Source organism: Crocodylus siamensis, chromosome 1 (assembly GCF_052110815.1).
Source record: "Crocodylus siamensis isolate JL-2025a chromosome 1, ASM5211081v1, whole genome shotgun sequence".
Classification (NCBI taxonomy): domain Eukaryota; kingdom Metazoa; phylum Chordata; order Crocodylia; family Crocodylidae; genus Crocodylus; species Crocodylus siamensis.
In genome coordinates this window covers 64,299,693-64,321,897 of record NC_143395.1, presented here as the reverse complement: position 1 = coordinate 64,321,897, position 22,205 = coordinate 64,299,693, and the positions used below count along the sequence as shown (strand labels likewise).

At 41.6% G+C, this 22,205-nt stretch overlaps 1 protein-coding gene across 4 annotated transcripts in view; it reads right to left on the bottom strand.

Moving 5' to 3' along the window:
• The window catches only part of BCKDHB (branched chain keto acid dehydrogenase E1 subunit beta), a 311,484-nt gene that overhangs the window by 78,862 nt on the left and 210,417 nt on the right, over window positions 1-22,205 (bottom strand). For all 4 annotated transcript variants that reach the window (XM_090035453.1, XM_090035443.1, XM_090035474.1 and 1 more), the window contains one exon: window positions 15,169-15,255. In XM_090035453.1, coding sequence (XP_089891579.1) covers window positions 15,169-15,255 — 87 coding nt within the window. The remainder of the gene's footprint in view (window positions 1-15,168; window positions 15,256-22,205) is intronic.

The window sequence follows — 22,205 nt, the reverse complement described above, 5'->3', positions numbered from 1 at the left end:
TGTACAGAAACAAGGCAACCAGCTAAAAAGTTTTTTTTCCTCCCTGCTTAATGCTTCCCAAGTAAACTAGCGCTCTTAGTGTCTATTCCACTGAAGAAGAGTAAACTTCCACACAAATGTTTTTCTTACTTCTGTTCTTTAATACCAATTTATTTTTAATAAGTCTTCCATCTCCACATCTCGACTTCTCTGTGAAATCCTATGAAATATGAACTTTCATTTCTACCCAGAACTTTTACAATCTTTTCTCCAATGCCTGGTAAAGGGTGTTTGTGCCTGAAAGCTTGCAATTAAAGATTTCTTTTTTTTTTTGCAAAAATCTCATTAGTCTATTAAAAGATACCATGACCCCTGATTGCTTTGTCCATCTCCACATACATTTTTTAAGATTGTGCACTTTGAGCACACACTGGATCATCTCATACAGGTACAGTAACATAGTTTGAAAAACACCAGCACAGTACACAGGAAAACGCATGCAAAATATCAGTACTATGAAATCCTAAATTGCTTATGCAGTGCATATCATAAAAGCCTACTAAATGGAATTACATTTTTTTTTTAACTTTCATTAAAGTGAAACTTGATTTAAGACATACAAAACTATTAAATTAACATACAACAAATCTGAACAGGCTCTTATCATTGCTTATCCTGTAATATAGACATGCAAATCTAACTGGTAAACTCAGGCCACATCAGAAATCTTAGTACCTGTCAATTCTTTCTCTCTTTTCCAAGATTAGAAGCTGCTAACTATACAAAGTCTAGTGATATCATTTATGTACCATTGAATCCCATATGACACTATACAGAATAAAGATATGAAATGTAGGTACTTGTGCACTTGTACTGAAAGACTGATTTAGGAAAAGAAGTACAACAACCTTCCATTCCCTTCCTATCCACAGTCCAAGTGGCCACAGGAAGAAGCTAGGGTATGGCATTTAACTATACTAGGTATACCAACTGGACATTATACTAGTTGGCCATAGTCAACATTCTTTGTTATTTTGTAACAATTAATTACAACTATATGCTAATGTTTTCACTGTTTCTCAGAATGAAGTCTAGACATAACTGCAATCGTGCCTAGAGGTTGTACTTGAATGCCTAATGTGTAATTTAGGCACCAAAGTCCTTTTGTGGATGTAGCCCTATCAGATGATATCATTAAACACCATGTCATAATACACATTTACAAAAGGCATTTTTTGTCATTATCTGCCTCCTGTGTACATTTTTACTTTGCAACTTCAGTATAATTTTAGCAAGGGGTCTTTTTTTAAAGATTATTTTGGGACATAAAAAAGGGGCATAATGATATGGCTGCAGTGTTTATTAGATGCATGTGCAATCTTTACTTGCCAACTTTTTCCTTTAAATTTACTCCAACATTTTGAACAGCTGACATTTAAAAAAAGGTCCAACTGTCACAAAAATGTTTCCTTCTCCCCTCTCAGGATTTCCACCAACAATAAAAGAGTGATTTGAGGACAAGTACAGGTAAGAGTTAAGAGTTTAAGTCTGACAGTTTCAAGTTTGAAATGGGAACCTTAAACAGACTAATGTTCCAGAGTTAGTGGGCTACATAAACATAAATAGTTGGATCTTTGCATAATTAAGACTGCATAAGACTTTCATGAGGGTTTTAGAAGTCATATCGGAAATCATTAGAAGACTATCCATTGGGGGAAAAAAACAAAAAGACAGCTTGTGAAACACTTGCTCTTTTATTTTAAAGTAACAAAATTTCTGATATCTAGTGAAAATCTAAATATAACGTGTTACAGAAAATTTCAAGCATTCATTTTAATACCTAATTATTTTAAAATGCAGAAGATGAAGTATAATTTTTTCAAAAGATAACTTACTTCATAATCATTTGTTAATTAGGTACCTAACCTCATGTCTTGGTGCTTTGATTCAAAGAGTTCATATCAGGTAATGAGACAGTTCCTTTATTATTTTCTCAGTTGCTACACTTTAAAATAACACTGTTCTTTGCCCACTGCCTTAGCTTATCTTTCTCTGTTCCAGCTTCCTCCTTCTATCTAGCCACCCTTGTTCTGGACTTCCTGGTGTACATCCACCTTCTTTTGTGTCTATTATTTCTCTTCGGATTTAGCTACCAACCCAGTGACATTATGTAATAATCTGATCTATGAAAAGTGACAGTCAAGCCTTTAAAATCTATGACACTGCCAACAAAAACAACAAAAAGAGCAAATAGCTAGAAATTAAATTGACTAGAAGAGCAAATTATGAACTACTAAGATACGTGTCAGTGCTGCAGCCTATGGGATTTTAGTCAGTTTGGGGGGGGGAGGGCTTGTTTCTTTGTTTGTCTGTTTGTTTTAAATCTGTAATTTGCTGCAGCGTTAATATTCCTGTATCCAGATATTCCTCAATGAGTAGCATGGGGTCAGAGGAAGGGCACACTGAAGTGCTCTGGGTTAGAATACAAGGAAGTCAAGGGGAAAGGGACTTAACAGTGGGGGTCTACTACAGACCACCCAACCAAGGGGAAAAGCGTGACCAGGAATTCTTAAATCAGCTCACGGAGGTGGTGAAGTCAAAGGATGTGGTCGTCATGGGTGACCTGAACTTTCCAGACAACTGCTGGGAAAAGCAGTCAGCTAGGTCTGACCGCTCACATAGGTTCCTAGCTGAGATGCAGGACCTCCATCTAACCCAGGAGGTGCACATTCCCACCAGGAGAGATGCCTTGTTGGACCTGGTGCTGGCCACGGGTGATGACCTGGTGAGGGGGCTGCAGGTGCTCAACCACCTGGGTGACAGTGATCATCACCTGCTGGAATCCACAATCCAGTGCAAGGTAGCAAAGGCCTACAGCAAGGCAGCAGCCCTGGACTTCAGGAGGGCAGACTTCAATGAGCTAAGGAGGCACTGAGGTCCTGGAGAGGAGAGGAGTTGGGTGTCCAAGAAGAGTGGTCATTCCTTAAGGAGACAATCCTACAAGCCCAAAGGGAGGTAATCCCAACATGGATCAAAGGGGGCAAGAGGGAGCAAAAGCCCCCATGGCTCACCAAAAGTAGCCAGGAATGTCTCCTCGCTAAAAAGGAGGCATACATCCAATGGAAGGGAGGGGCCATCACCAGGGAGGACTATACCTCGGTTGCTCAGGGCTGCAGGGGGGCAGTCAGGAAGGCCAAGGCAGAGATGGAACTGGGACTAGCTACCCAGATCAAGGACAAGAAGTCCTTTTTTAAATACACAGGGGGTAAAGAAAAGGTACCGGGTAACATGGGGCCTCTGCAGGACATGCTAGGAAATCTGGTCATCGCACCAGACAGTAAAGCTAACCTATTAAACAATTCTTTGTCTCCGTTTTTCTGAGCAGGGACCAGGTTCCCTCCCCCCCCCACACACACACACACCAGGACCCCCATAGCACCAAGGGCAGGCGCACCCAGGCCTAGGGTCAGTGAGGACCTAGTCAGGCAACTTCTGGAGGGACTGGATGTATTTAAATCAGCAGGTCATGACAATCTCCACCCCAGAGTGCTGAGGGAATTAGCAGAAGTCATTGCAGGACCCCTGGCTTGGCTTTATGAGCACACATGGTGCTCTGGCATGGTGCCAGAGGACTGAAAAAGGGTCATTGTGGTTTCCATCTTCAAAAAAAGGGAGGAAGGAGGACCCAGAAAACTATAGGCCAGTTAGTCTTACCTTAATCTTGGGTAAGCTTTTTGACAGAAATATCCTGGTGCATGTCCACAAGGGGCCAGTAGGGGAGATTATGCTTAGGGGCAACCAACATGGGTTCCTGTCAGACCAACCTGGTTGTCTTCTATGACCAGGTCACAAAATTCTTAGACATGGGGGTAGCAGTGGACGTAGTCTTTCTGGACTTTAGGAAGGCCTTCAACATTGTCTCTCACCCCATTCTCATTAAAAAAACTAGGAGACTATGGCATCAACACCTACACAGTCAAATGGGTCACTAGTTGGCTGGAGGGCCACACCCAGAGAGTGGTGGTGGACGGGTCTTATTCGACCTGGAGGGGTGTGGGCAGTGGGGTCCCCCAGGGCTCAGGCCTGCACTGTTCAACATCTTCATCAGCTACTTGGACAAGGGGGTAAAAAGCACCCTGTTCAAATTCGCAGATGGCACTAAGATATAGGGGGAAGTGGGCATGCTAGAAGGGAGGAATAGGTTGCAATAAGACCTAGACAGGTTACAGGGGTGGGCAGATGAGAACAGGATGGGTTTCAACACTGACAAGTGCAAGGTACTGCACTTGGGAAGGAAGAACCAGCAGCATGCCTACAGACTAGGGAACTCCCTTCTTGTCAGTGCAGAGGCAGAAAAGGATCTTGGAGTCATTATTGATGCCAAAATGAACATGGGCTGACAATGTATGGCCATGGTCGAGAAGGCCAACTGTACCTTGTCATGCATCCAGAGATGAATCTCAAGCAGGTCCAAGGAGGTGATCCTCCCCCTCTGTGCAGCACTGGTCAGGCCGCAGTTGGAGTACTGCACCCAGTTTTGGGTCCCACACTTCAGGAGGGACATGGACAACATGGAGGGGGTCCAGAGGAGGTCCACTCACATGATCAGGGGGCAGTAGGGCAGTCCCTATGAGGAGAGACTAAGGGTAATCTGTTCAGCCTCCACAAGAGGAGGCTGAGGGGGGATCTAGTGGCCATTTGCAAACTAGTCGGGGGGGGGGACCAGCAGGCACTGGTGGAGTCCTTGTTCCCCTGAGCACTACCAGGAGTGACAAAAAATAACAGTCACAAGCTGGCAGAGGGTAGATTCAGGCTAGACATCAGGAGGCGCTACTTCACTGTTAGGGTGGCTAGGATCTGGAACCAGCTTCCAAGAGAGTGGTGCAGGCTCCTACCCTGGGGGTCTTTAAAAGGAAGCTAGATGAACACCTTGCTGGGGACCTTGACCCCAGTACTCTTTCCTACCATGGCAGGAGGTCAGACTAGCTGATCTGCTCATGTCCCTTCCAACCCTACCAACTATGAAACTATGAAATTTTGACACAACGCCACCTAAAGTGAATGGAAAAGGGCAAATATAGTTCCCATCTTTAAGAAAAGGGGGCAGGATCCAGGAATCCATTTCTAAACACTTGGAAGAGAAGGTGGTATTTAGGTACAGTCACAGCATGGATTCACCAAGGACAAGCCATGCCTGAGCAACCTGATTGCCTTCTATAATGAGATGACTGGCTCTGTGGATGCAGGAAGAGCAACATGATACACCTTGACTTTAGCAAGCCTTTTGAGGTAGTCTGCCACAAAGTTGTCACAAGCAAGCTAAAGAAGTACACGTTGGATGAAAGGACTGTAAGGTGAATAGAAAACTGGCTGGATTGTCAGTCTCAAAGGGTAGTAATCAATGGCTCCATGTTTAGTTGGCAGCTGGTATCAAGTGGAGTACCCCAGGGGTCAGTCCTGGGGCCTGCTGAATATCTTGTGCAATATCTTCATCGACAACCTGGAAAATGGAACGGAGTTCACCTTCACCAAGTGTGCAGATGACACCAAGCTGGGGGAAGGAGTAGACGCACTGAAGGGTAGGGCTAGAACTAGGAGACACCTCCACAAATTGGAGGATTGGACCAAAGGAAATCTCATGAAGCTTAATAAAGAGAAGTGCAAAATCCTGCACTTAGGCCAGAACTATCCCATGCACTGGTACCAGCTGAGGATTGACTGACTAAGTAATAGCTCTGCAGAAAAGGACTTGGGGGTTATAGTGGACAATAAGCTGAATATGAGCCAATAGTGTGACCTTATTGAGAAGAATGCTAATGGCATACTGGGCTGCGTTAGTATGAGTGTTGCCAACAGAATGAGAGAAGTGATTCTTCCCCTGTATTTGGCACTGGTGAGGCCACAGATGGAGTGCTGTGTCCAGTTTTGGGGTCCCCACCACAGAAAGGGTGTAGACAGTGGTGATGTATAAGGGGTGCCCGAGGTACATGTGCACCCCCGAGAGCACTGATACACCCCCTGGCAGCCAGCATTCCAGTGCAGGAAGGGGAAGATGAGAGTGCTGGTGCCCCCCTGAGAGCATCAGCCAGGAAGTGGGGGTGCCAGGAGAAGCGGTCCCCTCGTGGCCAATTACGGTCACCTGGAAGTGCCAGCCACTCGCTGATGCCACTTGCGGGTCGTCGGGATCGGCCATGGGGGGACTCCCCGAGTTGCTGGCTGTCTGCCTCACCTGACTCAGGAGGTACCAGTTGCTCATGGATATAGCCAGATTGGAGAAACAACAAAAATAGGGGGCTGGGGCACATTAATTCAGAGGAGAGGCTGAAGGAACTGGGTTTATTTAGTTTGCAGAAGAGAAGATTGAGGGGGGATTTAATAGTAGCCTTCAACTCCCTGAAGGGTGGTTCCAAAAAGGATAGAGCTAAACTGTTCTCAGTAGTGGCAGATAACACAACACAGAGCAATGGTCTTAAGTTTCAGTATGGGAAGTTTAGGTTAGATATTAGGAAAAGCTCTCTCACTAGGGGGATATTAAGCACTGGAACAGGTTACCTAGAGAGATTGTGGAATCTTCATCCTTGGAGGTTTTTAAGATCTGGTAGACATAGCCTTGGCTGGGCTGATCTAGTTGGGGATGGTCTTGCTTTGAGCAGGGGGTTCGACTAGATGACCTCCTGAGGTCACTTCCAACCCTGATTTTCTATAATTCTCTGAAATAATCTGATGATGGCCACTTTCAAACCTCTTTCTTTATTTGACCAAAGGAGAAGGGGATACTGCCAATTCTAGTAGCTTGAAAGACTGGAATGGTACATGGCATACATACTCTCCATACAAAAGAAGCTGTACTGCTTTGTGCTATCCTTCTAATGAACTAGAGGGAAAAAGTTCCAGAGCAATAAGTATATTTTTCAGATGAACCAAAGGCAAAATGATTACAGATAATTCTTGTGAAGCACACATATCTTATTACTATCAATATCCTTTTTTTTTCCCTACATGTCAAACTAGGCACAGAAATTCTTAAATATTTGTGCATTTCAATGATAAACCAATGACGAAATCAAAAACAGACTACTTCAGCACATACAGTCAGTCAGATAGTGAGAAACTTGACATATGAACAAAAGTTGATTACTCTGGAGATATTTCCCTGTAATATACTAATCAGAACAGATACCTTTTTTTTGACATCCTATTTAGGTAAAAATAAATTCTAAGTGGGAGTCACTGCAAGATTACAGATTATTGTTTAGAACCAAAAAGAAACCACTGATTTGTACTCCACTGCTTGAATTGAACCTTGGATTTTCAAAGTTTTCTCATGAGAAGGTCATGTTCAAATAGGCCATACAAACCACCAGCTAAGAATGTCAAAACTTTCTCAGGTCAAAATGACCTCAACTTCAAACTCTGACCAAAGTGCTGTTGTGCAGTTGTTTAAAGCATCTAAGCTTCCCAAGTCATGTAATGCATGCGGGAGAAAAAAAGATTTTCTAGATCAAAATTGATTTGGTAGTTTTAAGGTTATAGAATGTGAAATCTCTTCATTCAGTTTTGCAAGCTAAACATAAAATTAACTTTGTTTAAAATAGTCTCTGTCCAATCTCAAAAGCAAAGTTTTTCTATTTTACATGCCTGTAAGGCTGAAATTACTGAACTTTTTTCAGTAAACATCTGTAATACTGAAATTACTTTGCTCGAGCTTGCTTGTTTTGTATCTTTCTTCTATGACAACACTCTTCAGAATTAGATTTGCTTTCAATTGATGGCTTTGAATGACATCTCAACTATACTGTTTTACTTGTTTCTGGAATGTTTTGGACAAAAATCATCCAATCATTTCTCCTTCGGTTTCGTTACAAGCTATTACACTAGGATATCACTGCATTCATACACCTGAAATTGAGACCCATTGTGCAATGTACATCTATGAAGTAATGGACAATTCCAAAGAGTTTATAATCTAAATAGGTAATCGTTATATTTCCACTGTAAAGATGGAGATCTAAAGATATATATACACAAGTCAATATCAAACTGAAATACATGGTGCAAGTCCTACACTTCCTAGCCCTCAGAACTAGAAGCCCCATTAGTGAGAGGCAGGGCCTACTGGCCCACACAGTGCTGCACTAATACAACTCAATGACTTCCAGCACAGGACAGAAGCTAGCATAGCATAATAATTGCCAACCCATGCTTTAGGCGTAATTAAGATTCAGCATACCACTGCCTTGCACCCTAGAGACAGCTATATTGAGTCCTGTCCATGTCCACACCACACTGAACTGCTCTGACAAGTGATGAGCCCCAAAAACTGTTAACAATACTGACAGCTGAATTATAATCATTTTCTGTCACAATCATCATACATTCAAAAGAGCAACCCTTTTGTGAAGTCTAATTCACTCCTGAATTTCCAGCAGGCCAGATCCTGTCTTCTCCCAGGCAACTTGGTGGTTTTGGTACACCCTTGAGCTTTCTGCCTTTCTAAATAACCCTTGTGAAGAGCAGGCAAAGGAGGAGGATAAGGTTCCCAATGCATTCTCCTACCACAACCTCCCCAGGTAAAGCGCCACACAAAAGCTGCCACTTAAGAACTTGAAACACTGAGCCAAAAGGAGCCAGCACTATTTTTACGACAGAGCACCATACAGTTTTTTCCATGACCTTATTACAATTGGGGGAAATGAATTCACATCCTGCTGACGTAATTGGATTTCCCCAGATAAAGAAACTTGAACCCTAGACTTCCTTCTCATTTCACGCATTCCCATTGTTTTCTGTTTCCACTGGACTCCCAGTGGGCATCTTTACACATGTTCTGGGGTCAGGGAAAGGCACTTTAATTAGAGCAGCTCTAATTGAACTGCCCACAGCATCTCGTGCATTCAGCATGCCACACTTCAAAATGGTAGCAGGGGCGCTTTAACTAAAGCTTGTTCCTATATTATGTCTGGTGGGTAAGGCATTCATTTGGGATGTGGCAAATATGAATTTGAAACTTCTCAAGCTACGGGGGGCCTAAAACATTGACCTCCTAGTTCCAGGGTGAGAATTCTAACTGCTAGGCTATTATACAAAACTTAGGTGACACGTGGTGGGCCATAGGGGGCCCATGTCCTTCCAGATTTCTGTGCCGACAGTGGGGTGTGGGACTGCAGCCTGTCAAGAGCCAGGACCTGGTAGCAGCAGGGACAGCAGAAGCACAATTTCTGCACTGACAGTAGGGCATGTGGCTGCAGCATGGCCAGAGTAAGCTCTCAGCAGCGGTAGGGGGTGGGGTAGAGTTATACCCCCCCATGTCAACACTTATGTGTGATCTATCATACAATATATGGGCAACACCACTTCTCCCCTATGTTTTAAAAAAAGAATGGGCCAGTCATTTGTACATGAAGAGACATATTAGGCAGCATCACTTACAGTTCATGAAGACATTACGCTTGGATCAACCTACCTAAGGTTATGTCAATCTAAGTACTGAGCTGTAAACACGTTCAAGCCAGACATTTCCATACCCAACCACCTTGACTGGGCTATCTCCTGGCAAGATGTGGGCAGCGGCATACCCCAGAGGTCAGTATTTGGCCCAATGCTATTCAACATCTTCATTAAGCCCACTGGCCAAGTTCACAAACAACACCAAGATATGGGTTTGTGTGGACACACCCACAGATAGCCTGCATATATAAGCAGACCTAGACAGGCTGGCATGTTGGGCAGAATGGAAACTGATGAACTTCAATGTAGAGAAATGCAAAGTGGTGCATCTGGGAAGGAAGAACCCCCAGCACATCCATAGGCCGGGCAACGCTAAGCTGACCAGCACTACAAATGAAAGGGATCTGGGGGTAACAATAGACCCCAGCATGAATATGAGCTGGCATTGTGACCCAGTAACTCCTAGGGCCAATAAAACTTGGGCATGCATCAATCAATGTATCTCCAGTAAATCCAAAGAAGCGATTCTCCCACTTTATTCAACGTTGGTGTGGTCACAGCTGGAGTAGTGTGCTAAAGCTCGGAAGGGTCCAGAGAAGAGCCATCCATATGATCAGAGACTTGCATGGCAAGCCATATGAGGAGAGGCTGAGGGATCTTGGACTCTTCAGCCTTAAGAAAAGAAGGCTGAGAGGGAGTCTGACTGCAGCTTACCGCTGTATCAGAAGCGTACATCAGGGGCTCGGTGAACAACTGTTCACCAGGGAGCCCTGGGGGAAAACTAGAAACAATGGCCACTAACTCCTGAAAGATAGTTTCAGGCTGAACATTAGAAAAAAATTCTTCACAACTAGGGTGTCCAGACTACGGAATAAGCTCCCCATAGAGGTGGTGCAATCACCTACCCTAGAATTCTTCAAGAGAAAACTGGGCTGTCACCTGACCCCAGATGTCTTTCCTGCTCATGCAGGGAGTTGGACGCAATGATCCTTTGGGATCCCTTCCACTACTATGATTCTATGATTTTTAGCCCCCAAAACTTCCCAGCTTTGGATGGACAATGCCCCACACCCCCTCCCCCCCAACAGACCCACCAACCCCTCTGCCAGCCCCCCATCATCGCCAATCGTGCCACTACATTCCCCAGACCAGTCAAACCTGCCCCCCCCCCCCACAGCCCTACTAGCTCCCCTGATTCCACCCTGACTTAGTTGGATTGTGTTTCCTGCATAGCTCTCAGCACCAGCAATTGTGGGTACACACTGCACCCAAACTACAACTGGGAAACTGAAAATAAGCTGCAAGTTCATAGATCAGGTATGGTGAAGGTGTGCATGTACCCATAGTTGCTTAATGTAGGGTAGATGCCTATTGCAGATGGTCAGGAGACAGTCAGATTTGTAGACACTTCTCCCCATCTTCACTGTTTCCTATTGGTTGGCTTAGCTGTTCCCCAACTCAGTGCTGGGAATCCCACTTCTAGGTATGTAGTTCTCCCCATTTAAAGGGCAAGCAACTTATAACAATAGCAGCCTTCAACTACCTGAAGGGTGGTTCCAGAAAGGATGGAGCTAGAGTGTTCTTAGTGGTGGCAGATGACAGAACAAGGAGCAATGGTTTCAAGTTGCAGCAACATAAATTTACATTAGCTATTAGTAAAATTTTTCTCACTAGAAGGGTAGTACAACACTGGAACAGACTGCCTAGAGAGGTTGTAGAATTTCCATCCTTAGAGGTTTTTAAGTCCTGGGTAGACAAAGCCTTGCCTGGGATGATATAGCTGGTGGTGATCCTGCTTTGAGCAGAGGATTGAACTAGATGACTTCCTGAAGTCCCTTCCAACCCTAATTTTCTATGATTCTATTTACCTAACTTGGATGTTTTAATTAAATTCCTAAAGCTGGTGACTAACTTCTTTTTAGGCAGAGGAATGCTTAGAATTACCATGCCTAAATCTTTTTGAGAATCTTGCCATTTGCATCATAAGACTTGAGATGCAGGATAGTAGTCTGAAGACAGATAAGGAGATTTGATAGACTATTTTGCTAATGCAGAGAGAATGCTAAATAAAGATAAACGGGCTGGTCCTTACCCATGCAACTATTTGCATTGATCTCCTTTTATAAAGCTACATGTAATCTCAAAGCTAAGTCTCTTTGCAAAATTACTCTCATCTCATTTTCTCCCTTTTGTTTTATTAGGGAATGACTGTTTAACTGGGTAATATGTCCTTTATATTATAAATGCTCTGCACTTGACAGTCTGGTGTCCTTCCTCAATGAATACTTCAGAATATTAAAATCCCCACACCACCATATTCTGCTTTCAGACCATTTTGTTCTTAAAGAGGCTCCACACTATGAAGTTTAATTTCAATATCAAATTTCCCTATGATTCAAGAGAGTACTGATCCACCATTTTGGCTCACACCCATTTGTTTAGATGAGATGTTTGTAATGATAGGTCTCTTCAGAAATGACCTATGTGTTCTTTATTTGCCTTTTTTGTAGGATGAGAGACCTCACAGAAAGGATGGAAAAACTATATGGAAACTTACCATCTACTCCAACTGGACTCTTTATTGAAGTCTTATTACTTCCATGTGTAAATTGAACTTAAAACCAACTGCAATCCCCAAGATTTTTGGCATTCTTACTGTGAGTACATCCAGCAAAAAATATTTTAATTTTTCCTTTATACTTTTATGGAAGGATCATATCAGACATGCAGACCTTACTTTACTGTTAAAAGAATATATATTATAAATGAATAATAAAGCTAAATCTTAATTATGCCTAAAGCAGGGGTTGGCAATTATATGGGCCAGAAGGCCACTTGGTGAGCTATTTATAGCCTGGGTCAGCACCCTCCCTTCATCCCCCACAACCACTCAGCAAAACTTCTGAAGTGGCTCTGCCCTGGAGGCTGGCCCTGTGCTGCTGCTGCCCAGCAATCCTGGCCCAGCCCCAGGGTCTCCATAGGCAGGGTGCATTCAGCCAAGCAGATGGGATTGGGCTGTGGGTGGGCAAGGCATGACATCTAGGAATGGGACTGTGGCCAAGGTCAGGGCTGAGGTGGTGGCAGCGCAAATTCAGGGCTTGGAGCAGAGCCACGATTCACTCCCAGCACACCCCTGCCCATGGAACCAGCACCCATTGTAGGGATGGGTGGGTAGCAGATCATGGCTCTAACCTGGGCCATGGTCCAGTGCTGTCACCACCCTGTAATCCCAGCCCCAGCCCTGCTCATCATCCTACTCCCAGACACCACTCTCCTGTAGCCCATGGTCCCATCACATCCACCAGGCCAGGCATGCCCTGCATGAGACCCCACCAACTTGCTCCATCCAGTGGCCCTGATGGTTGCTACAGGGTGGCCAGCAGTTGCAGTGATACTGGCAGCAGTAACCAGAAGGTGCTGCCACTGCTGGGGCTGGCAGGAAGTGGAGTCTAGCTCCTGCATTGCCTCAGCCCCACTGTGCATCCAGAGGCATGGGACCAGCTGCACATGCCACAGCCCAGGCTGCCTCCTGCACCTGGGCTGGGTGGGGCTGAGGGGCATGCTGCAGGCCGGATCCAGTCAGTGGACCATATTTTACCCACCCTGGTCTAAAGCAGTGTTCTCTTAAACAAGAGTTGTTATGACAGAGAATATGCTTCTTAAATTATATTTCAAAATATGCAAACCTGATATGCTTTTAAGTATAGGCATTATTAAATTGTTGATACAAAATATTTTTAAGAGCAAGGAGACATAAGTAATAACAACATGTTATATGCAGGACAATTCCAGCTAAATGAGTATCATTACAAAAATGAAATGCAGAATATATATATTCTGTACTTAAAACCTGTTATATTTAGATTTGTTTTAAAGTACATTGTAGGATAAATTAGCTAGTATTGCTCAAGTATAACTCCCAGTTATATCAATGTATGGACCACATTCCAAAATAAATAAATAAATTTTATATAGTATCTATTATGAAATGGCCTTTGTCTTACTTTTATTTTCTAAATAAATACCACTAGTGAAGGAGAAGTTTCAGATTATGGGCTCATGAGGAATGAACCAAATGCTCAGAAAATGTTTTTCTTATCAGAATGTTGAAGAGAATAAAAGTCACTTAAGAGAAATACATAAATAAAATGAAGTCTCTCTCTCAAATTAAACAGTTGAAGTGATTTTTTTCCCCTTTGGTTATTTTATTTCTCCTGTTTTGTATTGATGCATATGCTTTTATTTTTAAAATTTAAATTAATTAGTACATGGTTTTCACATGAACTGAGAAGTAACCTTTAGCATTGCTGCTGCTTAATAATTAAATGGAAATTGTAAAAAAAGAACTGTGTCACATTCTGTTTTCTTTATTTTATATTTTGTGGCACATTAAAATCCCTAAAAGAGAGAATATAGAATTTAAGAGATTTGAAGGCATTCAATTTGGTGTATTTTGGTTGGGTATCACATATTTTTCTTTTTCAATAACAATATAAAAACACTTAAAGTGTCAGATTTGGCTCCTTTTATATCATGATTACTGTCCTTTTATGCCTTCAGTAGTCTTACTGTAAGCTATAAAAACATCTGAGGAGATCAGACATTACTTGTTGTCTATAAGGATGACAGGATCTAGTCCTTACACAGTGAGATTATATTTTGTGGGCTACAATACTAGGGTCCTCAGAGGAGGCTGCCTACAGTATCAGTCATAATGAATTAAAACTTTCAGAAAGGTTTTAGTTCATAAAATAAGTTTTTCACAAGATATGTATATTTTAGCTCCTTTCATTAGATTGATCTTATTACTTCAGATAATTAAGACAAATACAAATACCAGAGGTTTTTTGTTCACCAATAGAGAAAAAATTGCAAAGCTAAAGGCTTACAGGTTGCACACTTAAGCTTTACATGAGATAGAAAAGGTTGTAGAATTGGATCCTTAATAAGGAGACACTGAATAGAATATGGAAGCATTATAGTGTATTGTAGCAGAAGTATACTTTGTTTCTACTTTATTTAGGCTCGAAAAGCAAAAGAAAGGGGAAGAATCTGTTTGAAGACAATGACAAAATGAGAACAATATTTAAGTAAATTTGGCAAGAACTAGCAACAGTACAAAGGAGATTTTTTCCCCACAGTCAGCAGCACAAACTGCATATTTTTCAGTGAATGTTTGAAATGAAAACCTTTGTCCAAATTAAAATTAAATTCTCCACTTCGCAGCTGCTAGCATAAAGTACTTCAGATATGCTGTATCCTAACCGCTCAGAACTAATATATACACTTAATTAAAAATTGAAGGCCAATCTTGCAAGACATGTTTTAGAGCAAGATTTGTTTAGTGGAAGAAAAACATCATAGACTCAAAAAACATAATATAAGCTGCATAAATGCATGATGCACTAAAGATGTGTAATACACACATGCAAAGAGTTGGATCGTAATATTTCAGAAACATCTATTAAACTTCATTTAACATGAAATATGATCCAGTCAATTTCAAGACTTCTCTTATATTATGCAGCAAATGACTTCAGCTGTTATTGTTGTGGAGGTTTTGTCTCCTTTCACCAGATTTATTCTCTCAAGATTATAATATAGTATTAAAGTGATGGAAGCCAAGTTAGAAATTTTAACATGTCATTTAGAAAATCCAGACCTTTTAATTCAAAGATAAATATTATTTGTTCAAATAAACACATTTTGGCATGCAAAACAAATGTAATAACTTCAACATACCTGAACAGTAGAACTAATCTCAGCTGCAAAGCCTCCTGTCAAAGGGGCCTCATGACTGATCAGTAATCGTCCAGTCTTCACCACTGACTAAAAAGAAACAAGAAAACTGATTTTAAAAACAAAGCTGTACCTATTTGTAAAGATATAACAACTGTAGCTATTTAATTTTTTACAAATTTACTCATGGAAAAATATGAATTCTGTCATTTTAGTTAGGTCATTAAAAATATACGCTATTTCCTCCTTTCCCAATGCAACATTTTAGTTGGGCAGATGAATGGGCCTCAAAAGCCAAATGCTGACATTAGCAGAATAGGAATTAGCAACTAAAGTTTTTTTTGCAACACATCATCAATAGCTTTATCCTTAGACTCCATTATTTTGAATTGACCTTATCAGTGTAAACAATGACATTTCTAAAGGAAAACAAAACCTAAACTGGATGAAACAATTCAGGCTCAGTCCTGAAAATCCTGAAAACACATGTGTAAATGTATTCTTCACTAAGTTAAGTCTTGCAGTGGGTCCCAGGTAACATTTACAGAACATGTAAATAATGGATTGCTTCCTAAAGATATCCGAGAACCTAAACAAGAAATTTATAGTGCAATTATACGGAATAAATAAGAATAAAATACAAAAAAAAATTAATTTAATGTGGCCTGCTCAACACAGCACATAATATTTGCAGCATGTTGTCATATAAACTGTTTATAAACAAGCACTGATCTTTTTTTTCTTTTATATTGTTGCTGTTTAGTTTTGTTGTGAATAATAGCATAACGAAGGTGGGAAAGGGCAAGCAAGGTAGCAGATCTAGGTGCCAACCCAGAGTGGAGCAGAGACAAAAAAAAGTAGAAGCAACTCTCTGCTGTTGGATCACAGCTGCCGCTGTGCTGCCGGCAATTGCAGCCAGTGACGCTGCCCGCAAACAGCACTGCCACAAAGCATGCTTAGGTTCACTTTATGGCTCTGGTTGTGAAACATAAGGACAAAAGTCAAAACACCTTTAACCACATGAGAATTTCAAAATTCCACTATTTCTCAGCATCTTGGAGTATGTTATTGTCAATGTTTGCTAAATCAATCTGAACTGAGCAATACCAGATACCTAGAAGAGTCAAAAAATTGACACCCACGTTTCACTTTTCATTACTAAGTGCATATAAATTTGTAAGAACTTCTGGAGATGCAGAGGAGGGGAAAAAATGAGCTGTACATTTATATTTCCAGGGTAGTTGTAGTCAAGTTTTTAAAGATAAGTACATTGTGTACTACTAGTCCTCAAGTGGAAAACCCCAAGAGAGAATTAGCTATCAGGTCAAATTTTCCTAAGGTTTTGCTCTTCAGTTTAAAATCTGGGCTGAGGCCATCACAGCATAAACTCTCATTGACACTTTCTCTAATAAGGCAGCGATACGGTATATTTTAGAACAGGGAGTGTCAAATGCCCTTGGCTCCTTGGGCCAGATGTGGCAGTGGAACAAGCAGCAGAGGTGTTAACCATTGCAGGGATGAATGCTTGCCCCTCTGCTATTAACATATATCCCCAGTGGGGCTCAGTATGCCACAATTCAGCAATGGGCTGTGCCCCTCATGGCCCCTACCCCCAAATTCCCTCTAGAAGCCACACAGACTGAATGGGTTTGGGGGGCTGGATTTTTCTAAAAGATAAAATATAGCTTTCTTTTGCTGTCTTACAGTTTCAACTCTGATTGGAGTACTCCTGATTTCTATCAGAGACCTAGGAGTGTGTTAATAGATCTGAACAGCTGGACTACAGATGCACTGGGTAAGTGACAGTTCCATAAGCTGTATACTATACACTGGAGTAAAAGGACAGGAAAATCATTTAAACAGTTGGAAAACAAAGTGTCATTAAGTAGACTAGTTCTTGAATTTCTTGTCTCTTGCACTGGAAACTCCTATAAAAGAACAGGAGACATTAACTGCTTCATAAATCTACCAAAATTCTTAGATACTTTTCCTCACTGCGGACCAAAACATACTACTCAGTGCACTAAAGTTTGCATAAACTTGCATATGATGAAGACATTTTTAAAAATCTTTTTGGGTTTTTTTTTTTAAGAAGGTAATCTGTTTTTAATTATTCTTAACAGAATCTGTTCAGAGGTTTATCTGCTGTACATTGAACAGTTCCAAACCATTTTTAAAATTACCACACATTTTTGAGAATAAGACTACATGATATTAAGAATAGTGTAAAGAATAAAAGGTTCAACTATGAAAAACCTAACCTGTGCAAGAAGTGTTTTATTATACAGTTAGTCTCACTAACTCCAAGAAGGCTGTATGCATGTGCAAGACTGTTAGAGTTTATAGGATCAGACTCTAAAATGAACTGTATAAGCCAGTATTATACTGTAAAAGGCTGGAAATTAGCCTAATGTTCCATCATTAAGATTATCAATAAAATGTAAGGCTATAAGCACACACTCTTACTGGTCAGCTCATCTCCATGAATAACACAGTCCATAAGACTTCACTGTATTAATTCCTGCTTCAAGTTCAAATAGATGCACTCAGATAAGACCAGAATAACATACAACCATTCAATCTTATTTTTAAAGAAATTGCATTGCAGACAATCCACTAAAACAGTTGGCTATTTTTTCCCAAAAACTGTTAAAAAATGGTTATTGTTATACGTTTGTCTCTTTGTACCTTTATAATTTATATTGAAGCACTATAATAAGACTGTAAAAGAAAGCCCAGCTCACCCCTTTGTTTTTATACAATAAAAAGATTACTTTCATGACAAAGCAAGTTTTCCAATCCTTTAATTACTTGTGTACTTTCTGCTTCTCAGTTTCCTTCCAACCGTAGTGTCCTATACTGTATTTGTTTCTGAGAAAAGGAGGGAAAGAGGCAATACATGCCAACATGTATACAAACAATACAATACCTCCAGAACTCTGAAAAGTAACCTTATTTTCTCCACAAAGGCAGATCTCAGAAGCAGAACACAGAGTGACTACAGGACCACTCTGCTAACTGTGGCATCTACCTATGAGGCTTCTGAAATGGGATGGTGCTTTGTAAAGGTATGTACAGAGCTCCAGGGGGCTGCCTTAGAGATGTCTTCATGGAAACTGGTTAGGGAAGTGGCCTGGTCTCTGGTAGTATGGACCCAAACACAGGAAGCAAGGGTAACCCGGGTGGTACCCAGTTGTATACCCCAACTCCAAATGAAGGGAAGTTAGTGGTTGCAGGTATACTGTGGGAGGCATAGCTGCTTGGCTGTCCACAGTTCCCATCCCCTCCCTACAGAGCAGAGCCAGGACACATGATGAACCATAACTACAGTACATACAAATTTAATAAGATACAAAAGTTACAATATTAACATACATACATAAAATGCATGGACTATGTGCTACATATACATATGTGGCACACAAATACTCTCTATTAGCCCCCAAACCCACTCTCAGAAGCCTGCCCTCTGATGCCCATTGGATTGGGACCCCAGGCTCTGCCTCCCCACTCAGCGCCCTCCTGGCTCAGGATGGAAGGGGTCCTCAAGGCTGACACTGTGATTGGATTTAGACAATGAATAGTAAAACGTCTAGCACTGGCAAATTGGTAATTAAATATTCATAAAAGTTTTCCACAAACATCTATACATTCCTATAGAATCATGAGGTGCAGGGTTTACAAACAATAAGGCGCAGGATCTTGGAGAAAAGCAAGGAATAGCAGGCTACACGGGCGCAACAGCTTGGCCCCAATATAAATGACCCTTAGGGAGGGAAAGAAAGAAGGAATACCCTGACTCCTTTGGGGCCCAATGAGGCCGCCCTCATCTCCCAGGGCCAGACAGTTCCTCCCTCTGCAGGGGACCCTCAGCTGCTTTGAGGCCCTTCCTGCTTTCGGCCCGCTCTTGGCCCTGTGCACTGTTCCATGCACTACCGGCCCCTCTTGGCTCTGTGTACTGTCTGCCCCCTGCCTCGTGCAAGGATTGGGGACCCAACCGCCGTGTGCCATTCAGGGGTCTCAGCCCGCTCCTGGACCCTCTGTGCACCGACCTGTGCACCATCTACCCCACCTCATGCAAGGGTTGGAGACCCAAGCTGTCTGGTGCAGCTCCAAAGTCTCAGACTGCTGCCAGACCCTCAGTGCACCGTCTGCCCTGCTTTGTGCAGGGGTTGGAGACCCAAGCTGCCCTGTGCAGTGCCAGAGTCTCAGCCCACTCCTGGGCCCTCCGTGCACTGACCTGTGCACTGTCACCACGCTCCCTTCATGCTGCTCCCTGTCCAATGAGATCTCTTCCAGGCGCTTGTGCAGCAACCGCTCCACCCCACTGGTTTGTTCAGCCAGCTCTTCTCAGCACTCGTCATCCCTCGTCGAAGCTGCCTGCATGCTGAGCACATTGCTTTTTTATCCTCTCGGGAGGTTGCACGCCCAGATTGAAGATGGACCAATCAGAGAGAGGTGGGGTTAGTCCCCTCTCTGGTCTGTCTTTTCACCTCACCCCCAGGTAGGGGCGGGGCAAGCCTTTCCCCTGGCCTTCCCTGATTGGTGGGAAATGCCCCACCAATCATTCTAAGCCCTTTCAAGCCAGTGAGTTGGGCTGCTGCCAGCAAGCCTGCCACACAAGCTCCATCTTCACAGTCTCAAAGCACTGTTTTATGCAGTCCAATACCCATTTAAATCTCTCAGCTATGGAAGCAGAGCTGTGGAGACTTCAGAAATGGTCTGGTCCTGTTCAAATACGAGCTTAAGGTTTACTTTACAATGAGGGAATGGAGGGAGGCCTCTGCTCATGGAGCATGAGGCTTCAGGGAAAAAACAGCTAAGTTAATTTACTGACTTAGATGCAATTCAGAGATCACCATGGGCAGAAATTTCAGGCGAGTCCTCAGATTCATGTAACTGGGTGAAAGATAATATAGGCAGGGCAAAGGTGTGGATCTCACCTAGCCATCTAACCAGGTATGACCACCACTAAAAAAAACCCCCATCTTCATGGACAGACAAGAATAGCAAGTTGCCACGGACTGAAATGGTCATCCTAAAGAGGTGTAAGGATAAGGGTTCTTTATGGCCCTTATCAATATTTTATTCTTCCTAAATTCGACTTTTTCTTTGATATCAAATTACCATTTTCCCATTAAGTATAGCGGCAACATAGTTTTTCTATACAAAATGTTTAGAGCTATTTTTACTTTGCCAATATGATAGGCTGAATTTTTTAATCGGTGTACTCCTTTTCTTGAGATTTTTTGTGAGATTTTGCCTTCTTGGATGTTTATTAAAATATTCTAAAACAGTTTCAATTTGTTTCCATTAGTTATTCACATTTTTTATTTAAGTTCTTCTCTCAGGTGACTCAGCTGATAATTGTTTTAAACTTTGTACCTGAACAAGGCCAAGTACACAAAGTACCTCATTCTGTTTGCCTGTAACAAATGTAATGCAGCTATGATCACTTGCACCCAAACACTAAATTTTAGTTGTAATGTCATCCTTTCCCTTACCTGTCAAATAATGGCAAAAGTGCTCAGCAAAAATATCCAAATATTTTTAAAAATAAATTTCAAACACACATAATAATGTAAAAGTGCTTCAAGGCATATGATCTTTCAGAAAACTTTGCCACATAAAGAGAAAAGAGAAAAATTTAATTATGACAGCCTTCCTGCAATGCCTAAATCCATTTCATGTCTATATGTAATATGTGGGATATAGTCTTATCTTGCAGGAGCTGACTGGTCAAAAAGAATGGAAAATAGCAGCTTTACAACTGACTGTGCTGCTATCTACAATGCACAACAGAAAAACTGTTAATCAACATTTGCAGAGGGATAATACTTTTCTATATAATATTTATTTCTAAAATTAAAAATTACACAGTGATAAACCTTAAGCCATAGCTAATCCATAATTGTTTAACCAAGTATGTGGTCTCAGAGATAACCAAAAGACAGTAGTGGTCCAAGTGCGTACCCTTATCTATCAGATGTGCATAATTTGTTGCCAGCTGGCCTGGAATACAATATAGCAGCAACTGGCAATAGGGGCCTCATTCTATGCGACTGAAGTTAATGAGCGCTATAATAGCATAAAATTGAATATTATGATGATTCAAGACATATTTTTTAAAAAACAGCAGTAACCCATTATTTTCTGACTTCCCTTACAAAGTCCTCCCTCCTTTAAAGAAATGCTAGCAAAGCACAGCTTTCACAACTCATGCTAGAGCATTTTCTTTGCCTTTTTTACTTGCTGTTTGAATAAAGGACTTCTCTCTCCGCACAGCCTTATATTTTACGGAACCCTTATGTTTACATTCAATCTTTTTGGCTTTCAAATGATCAAATAACAAAACACACTCCACAGAAACTTTAGCAACTTCTGGATGACTCAAAAAACTGGAACCGAGAAACAGTTTTTCTTCTTTTAGAACATAATCCAAGTTACTCATGGCAAAAAGTGTTGCTATCTAATAGCTAATCAAGGATGGTACTAATTAAGCCACTAAAGGTTGAGACTTCCAATCTTTGCTGGAAGCTGCAACACATAGTCCAAAGATTCAGGAAGGATGAAGACCTTAACTCTCCTTGACATTATTAAGGTTTTGTCCACATGGGGATATCGGTGCACAATAATGTAGGATATGAATTTATACTGCTTATGCAGAACATTATCATTACAAACATATTTTTGTCAGATTATAAGAAAAGCAGCTTGTCCAGCCTGATAAAGACATTTGTTTTAAATGAATCTGTATTTTTGCAAAACTCCTATTTGTGAATGAGGCCCTAAGGGTTTTCTGAACTGTAGCCCGTTGTTTTTTCAGTTAAGTTGCTCTGAAAATTAGTTTTCTTCTCCCTAACCACACTCCATATCCAAAACCTTCTATAATCATTTTCCTACTCCGTTCATAAGTCATCATTCTGGCAGCTTCCCCCCACCCCTCCCCATCTCTAAGTGCTGACAACAGAGGGAAATAATATAAGTCTGGCAACTTATAGTTCCAAAATGTAAGTTCTGACATCACCACAACATGTTGT